Source organism: Pteropus vampyrus, unplaced genomic scaffold (genome assembly GCF_000151845.1).
Source record: "Pteropus vampyrus isolate Shadow unplaced genomic scaffold, Pvam_2.0 Scaffold157, whole genome shotgun sequence".
Taxonomy (NCBI): Eukaryota; Metazoa; Chordata; class Mammalia; order Chiroptera; family Pteropodidae; genus Pteropus; species Pteropus vampyrus.
The window spans coordinates 1,840,052-1,856,254 of record NW_011888938.1 but is presented as its reverse complement, the minus strand read 5'-3'; the positions used below and the strand labels follow the sequence as shown (position 1 = coordinate 1,856,254).

The 16,203-nt window shown below is 60.8% G+C and overlaps 3 protein-coding genes across 3 annotated transcripts in view; 1 reads left to right on the top strand and 2 right to left on the bottom strand.

The window, feature by feature from the left end:
• STKLD1 (serine/threonine kinase like domain containing 1) overlaps positions 1 to 2,961 on the bottom strand; it is a 24,275-nt gene extending 21,314 nt beyond the window's left edge. Inside the window, exon 1 of the mRNA XM_023536469.1 lies at positions 2,863 to 2,961. Within this exon, the coding sequence (XP_023392237.1) occupies positions 2,863 to 2,961 (99 nt within the window). The remainder of the gene's footprint in view (positions 1 to 2,862) is intronic.
• Positions 2,962 to 3,940: 979 nt separating this feature from the next.
• On the top strand, positions 3,941 to 11,628 carry SURF4 (surfeit 4). Its single transcript, XM_011369938.2, has 5 exons — positions 3,941 to 6,731; positions 7,407 to 7,483; positions 8,108 to 8,151; positions 8,622 to 8,808; positions 9,314 to 11,628. Exons 1-5 carry the CDS (start codon positions 6,455 to 6,457, stop codon positions 9,578 to 9,580), a joined length of 852 nt encoding a protein of 283 aa, XP_011368240.1. The 5' UTR covers positions 3,941 to 6,454; the 3' UTR covers positions 9,581 to 11,628.
• Positions 11,629 to 11,928: 300 nt separating this feature from the next.
• The window catches only part of SURF2 (surfeit 2), a 4,746-nt gene continuing 471 nt past the window's right edge, over positions 11,929 to 16,203 (bottom strand). Inside the window, exons 2-6 of the mRNA XM_011369998.2 lie at positions 16,034 to 16,193; positions 15,249 to 15,352; positions 12,785 to 12,970; positions 12,471 to 12,631; positions 11,929 to 12,047 (exon numbers count right to left, since the gene is read on the bottom strand). Coding sequence (XP_011368300.1) covers positions 11,961 to 12,047; positions 12,471 to 12,631; positions 12,785 to 12,970; positions 15,249 to 15,352; positions 16,034 to 16,193 — 698 coding nt within the window. The 3' untranslated portion in view covers positions 11,929 to 11,960. The remainder of the gene's footprint in view (positions 12,048 to 12,470; positions 12,632 to 12,784; positions 12,971 to 15,248; positions 15,353 to 16,033; positions 16,194 to 16,203) is intronic.

The following is a 16,203-nucleotide window of genomic DNA, read 5'->3' as shown; positions in this document are numbered from 1 at the left end:
CTGTGGGGGGGTTGGGGAGCGTCCCCCCCGCCCCCGTTTCCCAGCTGTTGGGGTGGTCCCTAAACGGTTTTCCTTTTACTGGGAATTCAGGAAGCGGGGCGGGGAACTCTGATCCTGAGCAGGCGCTGGTCAGCCTGGAGACGGGGTCCTGCCCAAGAAAAGTGGGCGCCCTGGTATGCACCCCGACTACAGAAAGCCACGGCACTTTTTATTCCCTCTTTCCCAAATGGGTGGACTCATGGGGTCCCTTTGACCCTGCATTTCCCCTCCCTGGACTCTGCCCTGGGACCGAATTGAATGGGTACCTGTCTGTACACAAGCCTGGGAGGAGGGGAGGCCCTCTTCCTGGGCCTTCTTCCTTCCAGAAGTGTGCAGGTGGCCTGCTGAGTGACAGGGAAGCCCCTGAAACAGGCAGTTGGGTGATAACGGTTCAAAGTGTTAGCAACCAGAAGGACAGACTCAGTCCTGGAAGGGGTCCTGCAGGGTTCCACCCTCTCCTTCGGTTTGCTTTACAGAAAGGCCAGGCTGGGGTTATTTACTGCACGGCTTACACTCCGAAAAGTACCCTGTTATTTCGTGCCGGCGGGTCCTGGTCTGGACCAGTCACCCTTCTTGGTTCACTTGACGTGTGTGGCTTTGCCAGAGTTCAAAGTAGCGAGGTCAAGTTTTTAACTTCAATGGGGTGGAAGCGAGTCATTCTGCTCTGGGGCTGGGCGTCCTGGAAGGCTGTGAGTATGTGTGTGCGTGTGATTTTTTTTTTTTCAACAAGCGAGCGTTTTCTGATCTGTTATCAGTGAACAAGATTTCCCATTCCTCTCGAGGGATGATCTCTCTCGCGTGGCCTCATAATTGGGTTCTCAGTGTGCCACCTTCCTGTGAGCCAGTGTCTTAAAACCGATTTGGGGGAGGGGACAGGGGGAGTATGGCAACTTGAAGTAGTTTTTCTTAAGGGCATGATTTGTGTTTATAGACGGAATTTAAAAATTGTATTCCTCACCGAAGCAATTCATAGTGAAAGCTCTTGAGAACCAAGTAGGCCTTTGGTTTTTCGGTTTGCATTGACATAGTTTTAGTGACCTATTTTTATTTCTCTAAGTAGCAGCTCCCTAAGAAGGGGGCTCCTTTTAGCCAAGGGGACTGTGAGAGCTACAGACACTTATTCTTCAGCCTGGAAAACCCTGGTTTTGCAAGTGAATTTCATAACCAAACCCAGATAAAACGTCAAGCTGCCAACTACCAAATGATAAACTCCTACGGAAAAAAAGTTCAGCTCTCTTCACAGAGTCCTCCTTTCTTCGCCTTCTGTGCATTTCGTTTTTAATGAATGGAGCAGAATCTTGGACTCGGGAAGGCCAGCACCAAGTGCCCGCGGGGAAGGAGGGCGAGGCTGCTGGATGGGTCCGGTGTCCCTCTCCGGCACATGCAGGGGAGAGCACTTTCGTCAAAGTGCGTGCCGCCTAAAAGCCAGGGGGACCGGGCTGTGTCTGTCCGCCAGCGCCCGGGCCCACTTTGGTGGTAGGGGACGTCAGCAGACACCTCTGTGCCCCTTTGTGGGTGACTCGGGGGGCGGGCAGCAGCCCTGGTGCTCGTCGAAACCGGACAGGAGCCTCTTCTGCCACAGGCAGGGTTGGCACAGGAGGAGGACGTGGCAGATAACAGGGTGCAGAGCCAGTCGTGGCTTCCTTTGGACAAATCTGGCCAAGCCGGGGGGGTGTGTTTTTTAACACTTCTCCACGTGGTATTAAAACAAAGCTGCCGATAATGGAGGTGCTGCAGGGCCAGGCCTTTAAAATGAAAGTGCTCTCATTTGAAGAGGGGGGGGAAATTCTGAGATGGCCTGTCAGATAATGTGACGTACCCTTTTCTTCTCATCTTGCGTTCAGAAAACATCAGCAAAAATGCAGCGGCAGGATTTGGCCAGAAAGGCAGGGCTGCGGAGATCGGGGCCTGGGGAGGCCTGCGCGCCCTCCGCGGTAGTGACAGTGGCTCTGAGCCCACTGCTCTGAGCCCTCCGCGCGTGTTCGCGTGTCACCCTCCGGACCGTGTGCGGTGGGCCTCAGCGTCTCCGTCTTCAGACGCGGGAGGGAGGCCTGCCGCGGTCGGGCCCCGCACGTGGTGGGCTGAAGTTCTGAGTCCCTGTCTTGGTACCCCAAGGCCGGACGCCTCGGTGCCCCGCCATGCCGTGCCCTCCCCTTGGGGCCCGGAGAGGCGAGGGCACAGGTTAGCAGTCTGGTTCGTTTCTGAGGACGGGCTATTTCCGAGCTGCATCTCTGGCATCAGGCTCCTTGCCCTGGGCAGCCAGGGACAGTGTCCTCCTGCTCCCAGGAGGCCAGGCGCTGGAGAAACCGCCGAGAGTGCTCTCCACGGGAGCTGGGCACCCGGGGGCCGCCTGAGACCAGGTCGGAAGGGCAGAGACTAATGAGCTCAGCACTCACTGCCAGCCTGGGAGACGGAACTTCGAGCACAGTTAAACCAGTAAACAGGACGATTAGCACCTAATGGGTTCTGCCTGATGGCTCATCACCCAGGTGACAGGCTGCACGGGGCCTCGCTCTCCAGTGCGTCCTTGGTATCTTTACTTGTCCTTTGGCATGACAGAGCCTGTCCTGGGAACTGTCACCCGCAGGCGCGCCCCTCGGCCACTGGTCAAGTGTAGGGTAGCGAGAATGGCCCTGACAGGACACTGACCCGGCATTTACAGCCACGCGTTAGGGCTCCGGACTGACGGCTCGCGGACGGCCATCAGGTGTGGTGACTGGTGGGTTCTAAGCATTTCCCTCGTATTCCTCTGCTCCGTCACCCCCCGCCCCAAGGGCTTCCATCAGGTCAGGAGCGAAGGCGGAGAGGCACAGGCTCCCTTACCTGCTCACCCGACTTAGGCAGGAGGTTCAGGAAGGTCACCCGCCTTTTCCGGTGGAGACACGGGGAGACCGGCAGGTGAGCTGCCGCCGACTTCTGCATGGCTTGTCACTGTTGTCTTACAGTTAGTCTCTTTGTCACGACTGATTTTTAGTAGAGAAAGCTAGGCCATCTCTCCAGCTTAGGGATGGTGGACATTTCTTCGTGTCCCTCGAGGCGCAGCATGAAGCTGAAGAGCAGCACTCGGGAGACTGGCCGGGGAGTTCCGGGGTCACAGACGTGCGCGTGTGACTCACCGAGCTCCTGCACACGCCTGACTCAGCCCGATGTGCGGGAAGGCACCTACCACAGGTTCCAGCTTTCCAAAATGTGTGGGTGTGAGTCGTTCCTTGAGAAGGGCAGCCCCGGTCCTCGGCGGAAAGGACAGCTGACCTGCCTGTCCCCTTCCTCAGCGTTCCCAGCGACCAGGGGTTACAGGCTGCTTTCTCCAGTTCCTTTTGGTCCCGAGCACCACGAGAAGTAGGTGTTCCGTGCCGCGTGGGAGCCACAGGGAGGTGGCCGCGTGGCGTGGTCGAGGCATTCCCAGTGAGGACTCGGGCTGGGTGTGATTACGTTTCTTAAATCTCCTTCAGTCCGCTAAAGTAATAACCCCCGTAAGTAAACCTCAGTTTCCCTTATTTCCGAAGCTGCTTGGGCGTCGTCACTGCTTGTGAACCCTGTCATGCTTGATCGTGAGGGTCCCCGACGTTGCTGTACGCGGCCTGGCTGTCACCCCTCGTCCTGCAGGCCCTCCCCGCTCCGCGTGCGCCTCCAGTCGTGTCCGGAGGGTGGGGGTGTGCTCGGCAGGTGGCCCCTGGCCCTCCGGGCCCGTCATGTGTGCTGGATGCCGGCCTGGCACGGACACCGGTGGGGCTGCCTGGGTGCCTGAGGGGGGCCTCCTCCCTGCTGTCCTGAGTGGACGCTGGCTGCGGGACGCCGTCCAGAACAGCACGGTGTGGGCTCAGCGGCCATTGTGACGAAACGGGGGGTGGGGGGATGAGATCAAAGCGGGGTTGTCTCATCAGCGGTTTTTCCTTCGTGTTCGGCCAGCGGGACAGGGGACCCAAGTGCGTCTGACTTTGGGAATCAGGCGCCTGCTCGGTTCAGGGCACGTGCACCTGGCTTTTCGCATCCTCTTCCCCAGGCAGAGCGGCGTCTGGAAGGCGGGAGTGAGTCACCTGTCTGAAGGGCAGGCGGTCCCGTGCTCTCTAATCGCCTTCACCCAGACACTCGAATTAGAGCGCAGACGCATCCGGGGCTTCTAGACACTGCCCCGCCCCAGCCTCGCGCGTTTGCCCCTCTGGTGAGGACGGCCGGGAGTCTGGGCAGGGAGCAGCCTTCAGCTTCACCCGGGAGGCAAGTCAGGACGCCTCCGATGTCTGTCTCTGTGTCCCTGCGCTGTCTTCTGGGGTCCACCTCCCCACCGTGGCTTGGGTCTGTGAGTCTGCCCAGCCTCTCGGTGCTGCCCCAGGCCTTGACCTCCAGGTGAGGCCTGCGTTGTGGGCGGGGCTTCTCAGCCCTGGCCGAGGGGTGCTTTATCTCTGTGCCCTGAGGCAGAATGGGAGGGTGTGTGGTGTCAGCTGTCCCCAGACTTCCCGATCTGATGCGGGGTGTGTGTTTGCACCCAGTGTACGTGCACCCTGTGTGCGTTCTCTGTGTGAACCCCAGAACTCATATTTGTGGCCTCTTTTAAACGCGACCCTTTCTCCTTCCCCTTCCTCCTGCTTATTAAAAGGTGGAAAGAACCGTTAAGCCGGCTGTCCTCACTTTGTGGAAGGCCAGCAGAGGCCCCCAGAGTCACTCGGCTCGTCCGCGGTCACAGTGCTCCGGCCGTTGGGCGTAGGAGCCAGGGCGGCCACGGCTTCAGCCCGAGGTCACCCCCAGCCCTGCTCGGTCGTCTCTCCTCGTGACTTGCGCCAGCATTTCGTGGGAGTCAGGCTGGGCAGGCGAGTGCGGTTGGCCCCTTGGGGCTCGAGCTCAGTAAACTTGAGCATGGACACCTGGCTTGCAGCCTCTTCCTCCCTCCCCCCGCCCCCGCCCCAGGTGAGCCAGGCTTCTCTTTGCTGATGAGCCAAAGTTGACAAATCGACGGTTGAACTAAACAGCCAGAAGCTCCCTGACTGCGGCTGACAGCTTTAGCAGTTTCTAGGACTTTTAAGCAAGTTTTTGAAATGCCAATAATTAAGAAATGCTCTTATGTTCATCTTCATTTATTCCCATAATATTTAGCCTTAAGAGGGGCCATGACGTAATTTGTCCCTTCGAGGGGACAGTTTCACAGATGCCCTTTAGACTCTTGCTGACATGTCACTCATGTGGGCGGCTCCCCGATCTTTCTCCCAGGCTTGTGCTGTTATCACGTACCACAGGGTTTTTTTGTCCTTTTGAATCAGAGGCTCGTATGATTTGGTAAGACAAAGTGCACAGGGTACACCTGGATGACATTTGTACCTCGGTTTCTACTTGTGTTTGTCTCTTAATCATGCCATCATAAATGGCATGACTGGCAGGAGGAAGTTAAAAATGTGTTTCTCCCACTGACATTTGCCAGTGATTTTATACGCTTGAATTTCATAGCTGTTGAAACAGTTGTCCATCCATTCGTTAGCGTGTTCTTAATTTGCTTTGGCCTACGCAGGCTTTTAAAAATATCCCAGAGCTTTCTTCCCATTAGCCATACTGAGTTCACGGGTATGTTCACAACTGGGCACACACACAGTTGCCCACGCCCGATCTTGAGCTTTCTCGACGGGAACCCCGTTAAGGACCGGGGCGTGTGCCAGGGTCCTGACTGCACACATGGGCTGGCGCTCCCTCTCACTGCTCTGGAACCTTGGGCTACGTGTAAACACATGCGCTCATTGTTGGCCAGCCCTGAGGCCCTCTAGGCCTGGGACCGTGTCTGTCACCTAAGTGGACTGTTGTCGGGAGTACATGTGGCTGACTTCCGTCTAGAGCAGCTCTGAGCCTTGCTGTCAGGGCTGGGAGGCCGAGGGCTCAGCTGTGACCAGCAGGCTGGGTCCGGTCGCAGCATGGAGTGTCAGGTCAGCACCGCTCTGGGTGAGCCCCCTCCCCACTGGGATGCAGCTTCCTGTTTGGAGAATGAGAGGTGGTTCTTAAGGGGATGGGGGTGATTTTGCTGCCTCCCCCCAAGGGACATGTGGGAGTGTCTGGAGGCGTATTTGGGCTGTCACCGTTGGGAGGGTGCTGTTGGCATCTGGTGAGCAGAGGCCAGGGAAGCTGCTGAACAGCCTTCAGTGCAGGACGCCGTGGGAGAGCCCAGTCCAGCCCCAGGTCATGTGGCCTCTGAGGGCCTGCTCACTGCCATCCAGGGCTTCTCACTCGCCAGTGCCCTTGGGAGTAGAAGCTGTTGTGTCCTGTGGCAGTTCCATGTTTTGCGACCGTGGCTGCCACCGACACGTGTCTGCTGAGATGACAGGTGCTCACAGGAGAGCATCACACCGTCCCCTCGCGGGGTCTGAGCCGACAGCCCTGTGCAGGGTTGTCCGTCTTTGGGTGGTCGCACATCTGGGGCCACAGGGTGTGTTGGGAGCGGATGCGGAGTCCCACGCTCCCGCGCCCAAGAAGCACCTGGCTAGGCTGGGGTGGCCCCGCCACAGCCTCACCAGGCGTCTGTGGCCCCCAGTTCCTCCGAGTCACGAAGCAGTACCTGCCGCACGTGGCGCGCCTCTGCCTGATCAGCACGTTCCTGGAGGACGGCGTCCGCATGTGGTTCCAGTGGGGCGAGCAGCGGGACTACATCGACAGCACCTGGGGCTGCGGCTACCTGCTGGCCTCCTCGTTCGTGCTCCTCAACCTGCTCGGACAGCTCAGTAAGTGGCTCTCTGGCTGACGCCGTGGCCGCAGCACGTGCTGGTCAGACACCCAGAGCTGGCGAGTGACTCCGAGGGTCTCCCGAGACGGTCGTCCGCGCTCACCCACTCCCGTCCAGGGCAGCGCCAGGCCTGGGACTGGTGCGCCGGCCTTTGGGCGTGCCCGTGTCCAGCCCTGGGCTGATCGCTGGGCTTGCTGACGAAATAGGACGCAGCCCGTTTTTAACTGGCCGGAGCGGGAGATGGGGTGACGTGGGTGACGTGGGCGACGTGGGCGGGAGCCAGCGGTCGGAAGGCAGGTGTGCAGACGGGAGAGCGGGCCGGACGCCGCGTGCGTTGGCCAGCACGGGCCTTCTGCTCCTGGCGGCGGCCTTCCTGCCTCGTGCGTGGGGCGGAAGGGGACTTGCACTTTTCAGCCAGTCCTAGCGCCACAGTAGAGCCTCTGGTGGCAGCCGACTGGGGACGGGGCCCGTTCTCTGTAGCCAGGGATCCGCTTTACAGTCCAGTTGACGCGCGTGTGGGGCCCGTGCCTGTGGGCCATTCTCCTACAAGCCGACTTTTCCTGGGGTAAGTCGTTGGGCGGCTGCTGCGCCAGAGGCCGGGCGAGGAGGCCAGGTGCGTGGCGTCTCCTCCCTGGGGACGACGGCCCCTGAGCCTCGCACGACTCCCTTCCAGCTGGCTGCGTCCTGGTGCTGAGCCGGAACTTCGTGCAGCACGCCTGCTTCGGGCTCTTCGGGATCATAGCGCTGCAGGTGAGCGGGGCGGTGGGGTCTCGCTCGCTTCTCCGTGCCTGGCTGGAGCAGAGCGTCTGAAAGGGGCCTTCGTGAGGTTTGAGCATGGCTCCCCCTCAGCCCTGCGTGTGTCTCTGCTCGGAACTCCTTTGTGCTCTGAGAAATGGCTCTGGAGAGCCGGCCAGCCAGTGGGACGGCCCAGCAGGGCCGGCGAGGCTGGCGCCCCCGAGCAGGTGCTGGCTCTGGGTACCCACCTTCTGCCACGTCCCGAGTTTCCTCTGACAAGGGGAGAGATGACGAGGTCGGCTGCAGCCAGCGCTGTTCTGCAGCTACCGGCTTCCCCCATAAGGAACGGCACCTCGCTGTTCAGACGCTTTGAGCACGTGGCTTCTTAATCGAGACCGTGTCTCAGCGCTGCCGTGCTCTCCAGCACACTCGGGCACAGCTCCGGTGGACCAGGTCCAGGGGCCACCGGCACTCTGACAAACGCTGAGCCTGACGGCTGGCCTTGGAGCTGGCCTGGGTGTCCTAAAACGGTTTTGTGTAGCTTATATTCGAAAAATTGCCAAATGCTATTAATTCTGCAGAAATAGGAGCCTGTTTGAAAATGCTGAGACTCAAGTTTCTCTGTCCTTGTCCCCGCAGACGATTGCCTACAGCATTCTCTGGGACTTGAAGTTTTTGATGAGGTGCGTGCATCCGGTCGGCGGGCGGCCGGCTTTCCTCCCTCGCCGACTTCGCACTGTAACTGTCGGCGGGAGAAACTTCTTGGGGTCCAGACCGTGCTTCTGGGACTCTGGTGGAGGGTGGCAAAGCCTTTGGGAGCCCTCCTGGAGCCCTAGAACACAAATGCGAATGAGGGCATCTCTCCTGACCCCGAATTTCACGAGGGGGGGTGTCCGAGTGGAAACACACTTGATCACAGGGCCCCAGCTGGTTCCTAGGGAGGCAGAGGCCAGGGCTGTGCTCCGGGCGTGTCCGGTGGCCCGTCATCGTCTGGTGGCACAGATGCGTCTTCAGTCGCAGGCGGCCTCCGTAGGTGGAACTCACGTCTGTGGTCCCGTGGCCTCGGGCTGGCCTCGGTCCCCCTTGCCCGGTCTGGTGGCGCTCTGGAGCCTTGCTGAGCCCTGGTGACCAGCCCCGCGTTTCTGTCCCTCAGGAACCTGGCCCTGGGAGGGGGCTTGCTGCTGCTCTTGGCGGAGTCCCGTTCTGAGGGGAAGAGCATGTTTGCGGGCGTCCCCACCATGCGCGAGAGCTCCCCCAAGCAGTACATGCAGCTGGGGGGCCGGGTCCTGCTGGTGCTGATGTTCATGACCCTCCTGCACTTCGACGCCAGCTTCTTCTCGGTAAGGACCGCTGCCGGCCCGGCGGGCCCGGTCCCCGCTCCCCTGGCGTGTGCCTCGCAGAGCCGAGGGGCTCGAAGGAAGCCCCGCTTTTGATCCTCCTAAGAGAAACAAAACCGGTCAGGCTCTGGTGTGCCACGAAGCTGCCTGTGGCACAAGCGAGGTCCGGAGCCGCCCTTGCTGGAGGGGCTGGTGCCGCTTCACAGGCCCCGTCTCGGGCCCCTTGCCTCTCGCTCCTCTGTCGCGTAACCGCTGGTGCCAGGGCGTGGGGTGCCGTTCAGGCTCCTTCCTCGCCTCTGGGAGCTTAGAGAGCATGTCCTTGCGGCTGAGCGGGCGCCGGCTCCGGGCCCATGGCACCCACGTTCGTCCCTGTCTGTAGCACGGTCCCCGGCCGTTAGCGGGCGTCTCTCGGCACACGCCTCACTGGCACCGCTGCTGGAGTGACACGGGCCTGGCTCTCAAACCGGGTGTCCCCTGAGTCTCTCTGTCTCACCTGCCGCCCCTGCAGATTCTCCAGAACATGGTGGGCACGGCCCTGATGATCTTAGTGGCCATCGGCTTTAAAACCAAGCTGGCTGCCTTGACTCTCGTCGTCTGGCTGTTCGCCATCAACGTGTATTTCAACGCCTTCTGGACCATTCCCGTCTACAAGCCCATGCACGACTTCCTCAAGTACGACTTCTTCCAGACCATGTCGGTGATCGGAGGCCTGCTCCTGGTGGTGGCTCTGGGCCCCGGGGGCGTCTCCATGGACGAGAAGAAGAAAGAGTGGTAACAGCCCCTTCCCCGCCTGGCGAAGACCCGTGGCCATCGAGGACTGGTTCGGGGCGCATCCGACAAAACTGCCAGCATTTCTGTACCCTCCTCCCCTCCCTCCCTCGGTAAAGGCACAGATGTTTTGAGAACTTTATTTGCAGACACATGAAATTTGATGGCTAGATCTGCTCTGCGCCCACCACCTGGGAGCTGAGCGTTCGGAGCTGGCCGGCCGGTAGCCCCTTCCCCCCTTGGCGGGAGTGGCTGGGTTGGCTGTGGCCTCTTCGTCCTTTTTTTTTTTTGGGTGGGGGGGGGCTCCAGGCTGTACTGTGAGCAGATACATCTGTGTATCATTTGAAGCAGTCTCCCTCTTATTTTTTTAAAGTTTGTTTTCAGCTAAAACTACTACACGATTTGCGATGGCCCCGCCCAACGTCACTCTAACTCTCTGGTTGAAAATCACATCGGTGGCTTCCCAGTGGTTCTGCCCTGCATTGTACACTTTATGGGGACAGTGAAAACACCTAGGAAAACCCCAGCCCCAAAGAATGAGGCAGGATTAGAAGAGTTGACGGTTCTGGTAAAAGACGCTGATGACTCAGAAAATCGACCCGGACTGGCGCACGATTTTTTATGGGGTCACACGGGGAACTTAGGTGACTCAAGGTGGGGATGGAGATTCTAGAAGTCTTTGGGGAAGCAGCCCGGAGCCTGCAGGGACCTGCATGTCCACCTGGGCCTGGCGGCATGTCTGTAAGGTGGCCCTGGCCGCTCCCGAGTGGCTGGCTTGGGAGGGGCAGGGCCGTGACAGCGCCGGCTCACAGACCAGTTACCTCACACGCGGCCTCACGCGGCCTCGGCCGGGACCGCGGGCAGAGCTCGCCCTGGCCGGTCGCCGGCCGGGCTTTCTTTGGCCTGACGGACGGTCCCAGGCTGTGCAGCCACGACGTACGTTTTCACGAGGCTGTTGCCCACTCAGATCACCTGTCTGCTATGCTGAATGCAGCCCAAATCCTTTTTAGTTGTGATGATGCCTTACGGATCGGGTCTGACTCCTGTCACGTGCTCTAACGTTGCCTTACGCTGCATTTTTCTCGGGGGGCCCGAGTGCTCGTTGCCACCCTCCGCTCGTCCTCACTGTAGTGAAGGCCACTGGGGCAGTCGGAACATCTCTGCGCGTCCCGTTGTCCCCCCGAGCTCTGCGGGGCAGACCGACTTGGCCAAGCTGACCAGACTCGGGACCTGGAGGCCCTTCAGCCTGGCCTCGGAGCTTCTTTCCTCCGGTCATCGGCCCGGTGTGCAAGCCTGAGGGCCGCCCCAGTCTCCGTGTTCACCCTCCAGACCAGAGCCAGGGGTAGTTAGGTGGGGAGCCCCCACGCCTCAGTCAGCCACATGGGCCGGGGAGGCTGCCTTTTGTCCCCCAGTTCTCTTAGACCTATGCCTGGCTCTGTAGCTTGGCCCTGCCTAATCCCAGGGGAATGAGGATGCACCTGTCACCACCCCACCTGTGTCCCAGCCACAGCTGCGGCTCATCCCTTGTTAGAGGGGCAGTGGCTGAAGGAGGGTGTTTCTACTCTCCCACTTAGGATCACCGCATGGAGGGTGGTTCTTTGCCTCAGCCTGGGCCGGCTGGCCTCCTGACCCACACCCTGTCCCTGCCCACACAGCATGACACCCCATCGAATGGCGCCGCCAGCCAGGCTGGTCTCTATGGCAGTTTCTGGCAGGGTAAGGGTCCTCAGCACTGTGTGTGGGAACCTTTGTTGGTTTGTGAGCCCAGGAGGCCAAGGGGTGCGGTCGCCCCTGGTCATCCTCAATGCCGAGGTCGTTCCCGCCTCCCAGGCTCCAAGTGGGCTAGTGCTTGGGCCTGGGGCAGATGCTTTGGTCGGGAGGGGTGGAAAGTAGGATCTACCAGTTGGTTTTGGCAAAACGATTTCTGAAAAATTTTTTGCTTTTTGTGGGAAATAGGTATAAATCTCATTTTATGCTGTATTTTATATCCTAGTTGTGTTTCAGAACGTTCTGATTTTTGGAAACACATAAAAATAAATAATGGCATTTGTTGTACAGAGTGTGACCCTCTGGTGCTGTCCGGTCGGGTGGGACCTGCCGGGGCCCCAGGTGCCACAGTGAGCAGACGGACCCTCAGGGCTTCGCTGAGGACCCTCGGAAGCCACGTCCAGATGGTTCTTCCCTCAGGGTCCAAATGCGTCCTGGGTGCAGGAGGACGGGACCATGACATCTGTGGGACAGAGCCCCACCCCTGCCCTCAGGGACAGCATGGATGGAGAAAAGCTGGGGACGCCCCGCAGTTCAGGGGGCAGCTGGGGGAGGACCTGGGGCGACACACCCGGAGGAGTCTCGAAAGGCTTTCAAGACGCGTGTTCCCCAGCAACGCTTTATTCACCCAGCTGCTTGGAAGAGCGGAAGCGCTTAGGTTTGCAGTGGCGACCTTTGAACTTCTTCTGTGATGAGCCCAACTGCTTCTGTTCGGGAACAGAGTCCTGATCAGCTCCAGGGCACAGCGCCGGGTAGGCCTCCCCGCCCCCCAGCTTCGGTGCTGCTGCCACAGGCTCCTGACGGGCAGCACTCGGAATTCCCAAAGCAAAGGGGATGAACCGCCTGGCCCCGCCCCGCAGAAGGCGGAGGTGGCGTCCGGCCCCGCCCCGCCCCGCCCCGCCGTCCAGAGAGCTGAGCCTCTGCCTGGCTGTCATCCCCGAGGCCGGGGGTCTTGAACCTGGTCCGTGGGGCCCAGTTCCCTGCGGACGGGGAAGCAGCCCCCACCCCCACGGGAGTAGCCCCGGCCCCGGGCCTGTCTGCGGAAAGAGCTCTTTCTGACGCCTGAAGCAGCTGAAAACCGAAAGGAAAGAAGCCGCTTCCAGGCAAGCGGCCTCGGCGGCCCCGCTCACCTTGCCGCGCTTGACGGCCGGCTCCCGCTCCACTTCGCTCTCCTTGTCCCCAGAGCCCTGCTCTCGGTCACGCCTTGGTTTCCCGTCCTCATCTGTCAGCGGGTCGTTGGTGCTGTCCCTGTGCTCAGCCCCTCCCAGGTCCGTTCTGGCGGTCAGCTCAGCTGGAAGGAACAGAGGGCCGGGCCGTGTCCCGTTACATTGACCGCCTGTGTGGGGCTCGGGGCTGAGCGGGAGGGACAGGCCAGACCCATTTGCTGCGGACGGACAGGACAGCTGTGCCAACAGGACTGGGAGGGGGGCGCATTCCCACTTACCTGGGTACAGGTCTGTCATGCTGTCACTGTCGCTCAGGACTGCGGCGTCACCATCGCTGGACTCGGGTTCCCAGAAGGCTGCCCTCGGGTGAGGTGGTCCGTCACCATCCACCTGGTCTGCCCTCCTCCGCTTGTGCAGGAGGCAGGTGGGCACGAACTCCACACCCTGCTTCTGACACTCCTCGTCTGGGGAACAGGCCAGCTGTTCTGTGTCGCCCCCGCCTCCCGGCCCCATGTGCCACCCCCCCGAGTACAGACCAGTGCCACCAGCTCAGTTCCTACCAGGACAAGAGGGAGGCCAGGGGGTGGGCGTGCGGCGAGGGGCAGCCAGGGGCAGGCCCACTGGCCTGAGCACTTGCCTCCAGCCCCAGCCCGGCTCCAGGAAGCAGCGGCTGGCAGGGCACGGAGCAGGCACGGGGCTCAAGCGCACCTTGGCCTGGAAGCCATGCCAGCCTGTCGCCAGGAGACTGAGGCCCCATCTCAGGCAGGGGAGGGTGGCACCTGGCCTTTGCTGACCCTTGGCCGGGGACAGAGGAGCAGGAATGAGGCTTCCATAGGAGGACCTCGCTGGAGTCACAGTGTCCCCTCCTGCACCGAGGACTGTCCTATCTCCCGCCATCATCGCTCATGGGGTGGACGAGCCCCGCTGGGCCCTGGCCTCGGAGGTCACTGCCCACTTCCAACCACCTCCAGAGCCCTGTACCCTGCTTCTTCTGACTCCCACTCCGTGGCCCCACAGCGGCCTTGTCACCACCGGAACCCACACATGGCGTCTCCCGTTGCTGGCATGCTGACACCAGAGTGGCTTCACTGCCTCATCCTGTCCCAGCCCCGTGGTCCAGCGCTGTAATTACTCTCGCTCACAGGGAAGCTAGCGCAGCCTCATCGCCCCCTCCCCGGCTCTGAGCAGCTGCAAGTGACCAGAAAGTCCAGGCCCAGGCTCCGCCCCTGTGCCGGCCTGCAGGGGCCCGAAACAGGGTGGACGGAGCATCCATTTCTGCCTTCAGGTGGCGACAGGGCCTCACTTCTTCACCAGGAAACGGTGAAGACTTGGGACCTGCTGTCCTCACCTCCCATCATCAAACCCACCCGACGGCCCCACCTGGCCCTTCCCTGCCTCACTGGGTCGCGGTCCACTGCTCTACTCCAGCCTGGCAGTCCTCACTGTGCCGGTCAGCTACCTTTGTCCAACTTCAAGGTCACTTCTGCCTCATCTTCCCTTTGGTAACAGTTGGTAAGAGCCCGTTCCTCCTTGAACCTCCTCTCTGCCTGACACTACTCCACCTGGGCCCTCCTCCCCTTCCTGAGGTCCTCTGTGCGCAGGCCCCGCCCCGTCCATTCTCATCTGGCTCCCTGGATGCACATGCCACCTGTCAGTGATCTGCGTCATCTGCGTACCAGTCCATGTTTTCAACAGCTACCCTGACACAACTCCAACTTAAAATGTCCACATTTTACTTTCAAATTTTCAGGAAAGCTTATTATCCAGAGTGCTCCTAATTGCACGCCATCCGTCACCTACTGGGTCTCAGGCCAGGACCTCGGGACTCGGTGGATGTGTTTCTCTCCCTCATCTGGCAGGTCTAGCTACAAAACAGGTAAGAGCTGCCCACACGGGTCCATCGTCCCTGCCAACACCTGTGACCCGGCTGATTACCCCAGCCACCACCATCCTCACCTGGATGACTGCACAGCCCCCGAGTGTCCCCTCGTCCACTCCTTCCCACCCCTCCCCTTCTCCTCGGGGAACAGTGATGCTGAGACACACATGGGTCAGGCCGGTCCCCGCTTTAACCGTTTCGATGCGTCCTCACTGCACGTTCTCCTGACCAGGCCTCTGGGAGCCTCTGCGGCCTCGTCTCCACCCACCTCTCTAACGCCAGAGCGCAAGGGGTCACAGTGAGGGCACATCCCTTAGAACCTCCCTCGGCCAAGCGTGTGTCTGCCTCAGACCTCGCAAGGACCCTGTCCGCTCCCTGGAGCACTCCCCGCACTCCGCATGTCCCCCAAGCATCAGGCTAAGAGAAGCCCTCAGGGGGCCTTTCCCAGGCCTGAGGCAGGCCCTCCTGGCTCCCTCGGCACCCGTGACAGCAGGTGCTCCAGTAACGCTTCATTGTAACGTCGATGCGATATCGCAGGAAAGAAACGCATTTATGTCAATTAGCCGATGGTAAAATTGGTTTCACCACGGGTCATTTTGCTTCAAGTCGCAGAACCTATCGACGACGTGAAATGAGGACGTACTGCGCTGCGGAGCCTGCTTCCTGCTTTGCGCCTGTCTCTACCACTGTCCCTCTGTGCCGCTGTCACTGTGCCAGGCCCAGCGCCGGTGCATCCACCCAGGATCGCTAAAGAATGACTGAAAGGCACTTATGCTCTCTAGGGGGGGCTCATCCTGGGGAAGGGCAGGCACACCCCCAAATACCCGTGACTTTGGGCAGGCTGGGTCCCCAAGGCCACTCACATTTACGCAGCGCTTTCTGGTACCGCCGGCCCTGCGTGTGCCGCAGCACGTGCTCCGGGGCTTTGTTGATGTGCCTCAGGGTGAGTTTGCAGAAGAGCTGGCGCCTGCGGGGCAAGGGGACCGGTGTGCAAGGATCCCGACCTGCGCCCTCTAGCGGGCGGTGTCGGAATCGCCAGATGCTGGGGTGGGAGCCGGCGGGGGGCCTACGATGCGGCCTGGGCATCAGGAGTCTCAACCGCGCCGAGCAGTTCTACTCTGCCAGAGGATGAGAAGCACGGATCGGGACAGACGGTGGCCTGGCCCGCCCCCAGGTGCCTGATGTGAAAATGTGTGCACGACAGCCCGGCGAGGTCCTGGACTTGTCAGCGTTGGGCTGTTTCTATCAACCATACTCTCTCAGCTCAATCAAAGCTCTCCTCGAAAGTGACGAAGGGAAATGGACCTCGTTCGGAACCTCAGTGACAAAGCACGGGCGCTGCCAATGCTCTATGAAGCAGACAGACCCAGGTGACATACCTCTCGTTTACAAAAGAGGAACCAAGCTCAGCAGAAACGGGTCTCACCTGGGACCCCAGGTGACTCAGAGCTCCAGGACTCCCACCCGCATCTCAGGTCTCCTAAGCCCTGGGGAAGGTGGCTGCGGAGAACCGTCCCGCGCAAGAGGCGCGCTCGCCCGTGGGGAGGGGGGATTGGCGCCCACCGTCCGGGGGCGGCCGGACTCGGGCCGGAACCGAACCCCACCCCCCGGGCCCCCTCGCGGTGCCAGGCCGGCGCCGCCCACGTACGGGTTCTTGGTGCTGGGCACGATGTGCGGCTCGAACGCGGCGTAGTCGAAGGCCGGGGAGGCGCCGGCCAGCCGCCGGTACTTCTTGCCGCTTGTGTAGACCTGGAGCTCGGGCAGGCGACACGGCAGTTCGTGGCCCGTCAGAGCGCACCTCACCTGCGGGCGGGAGGG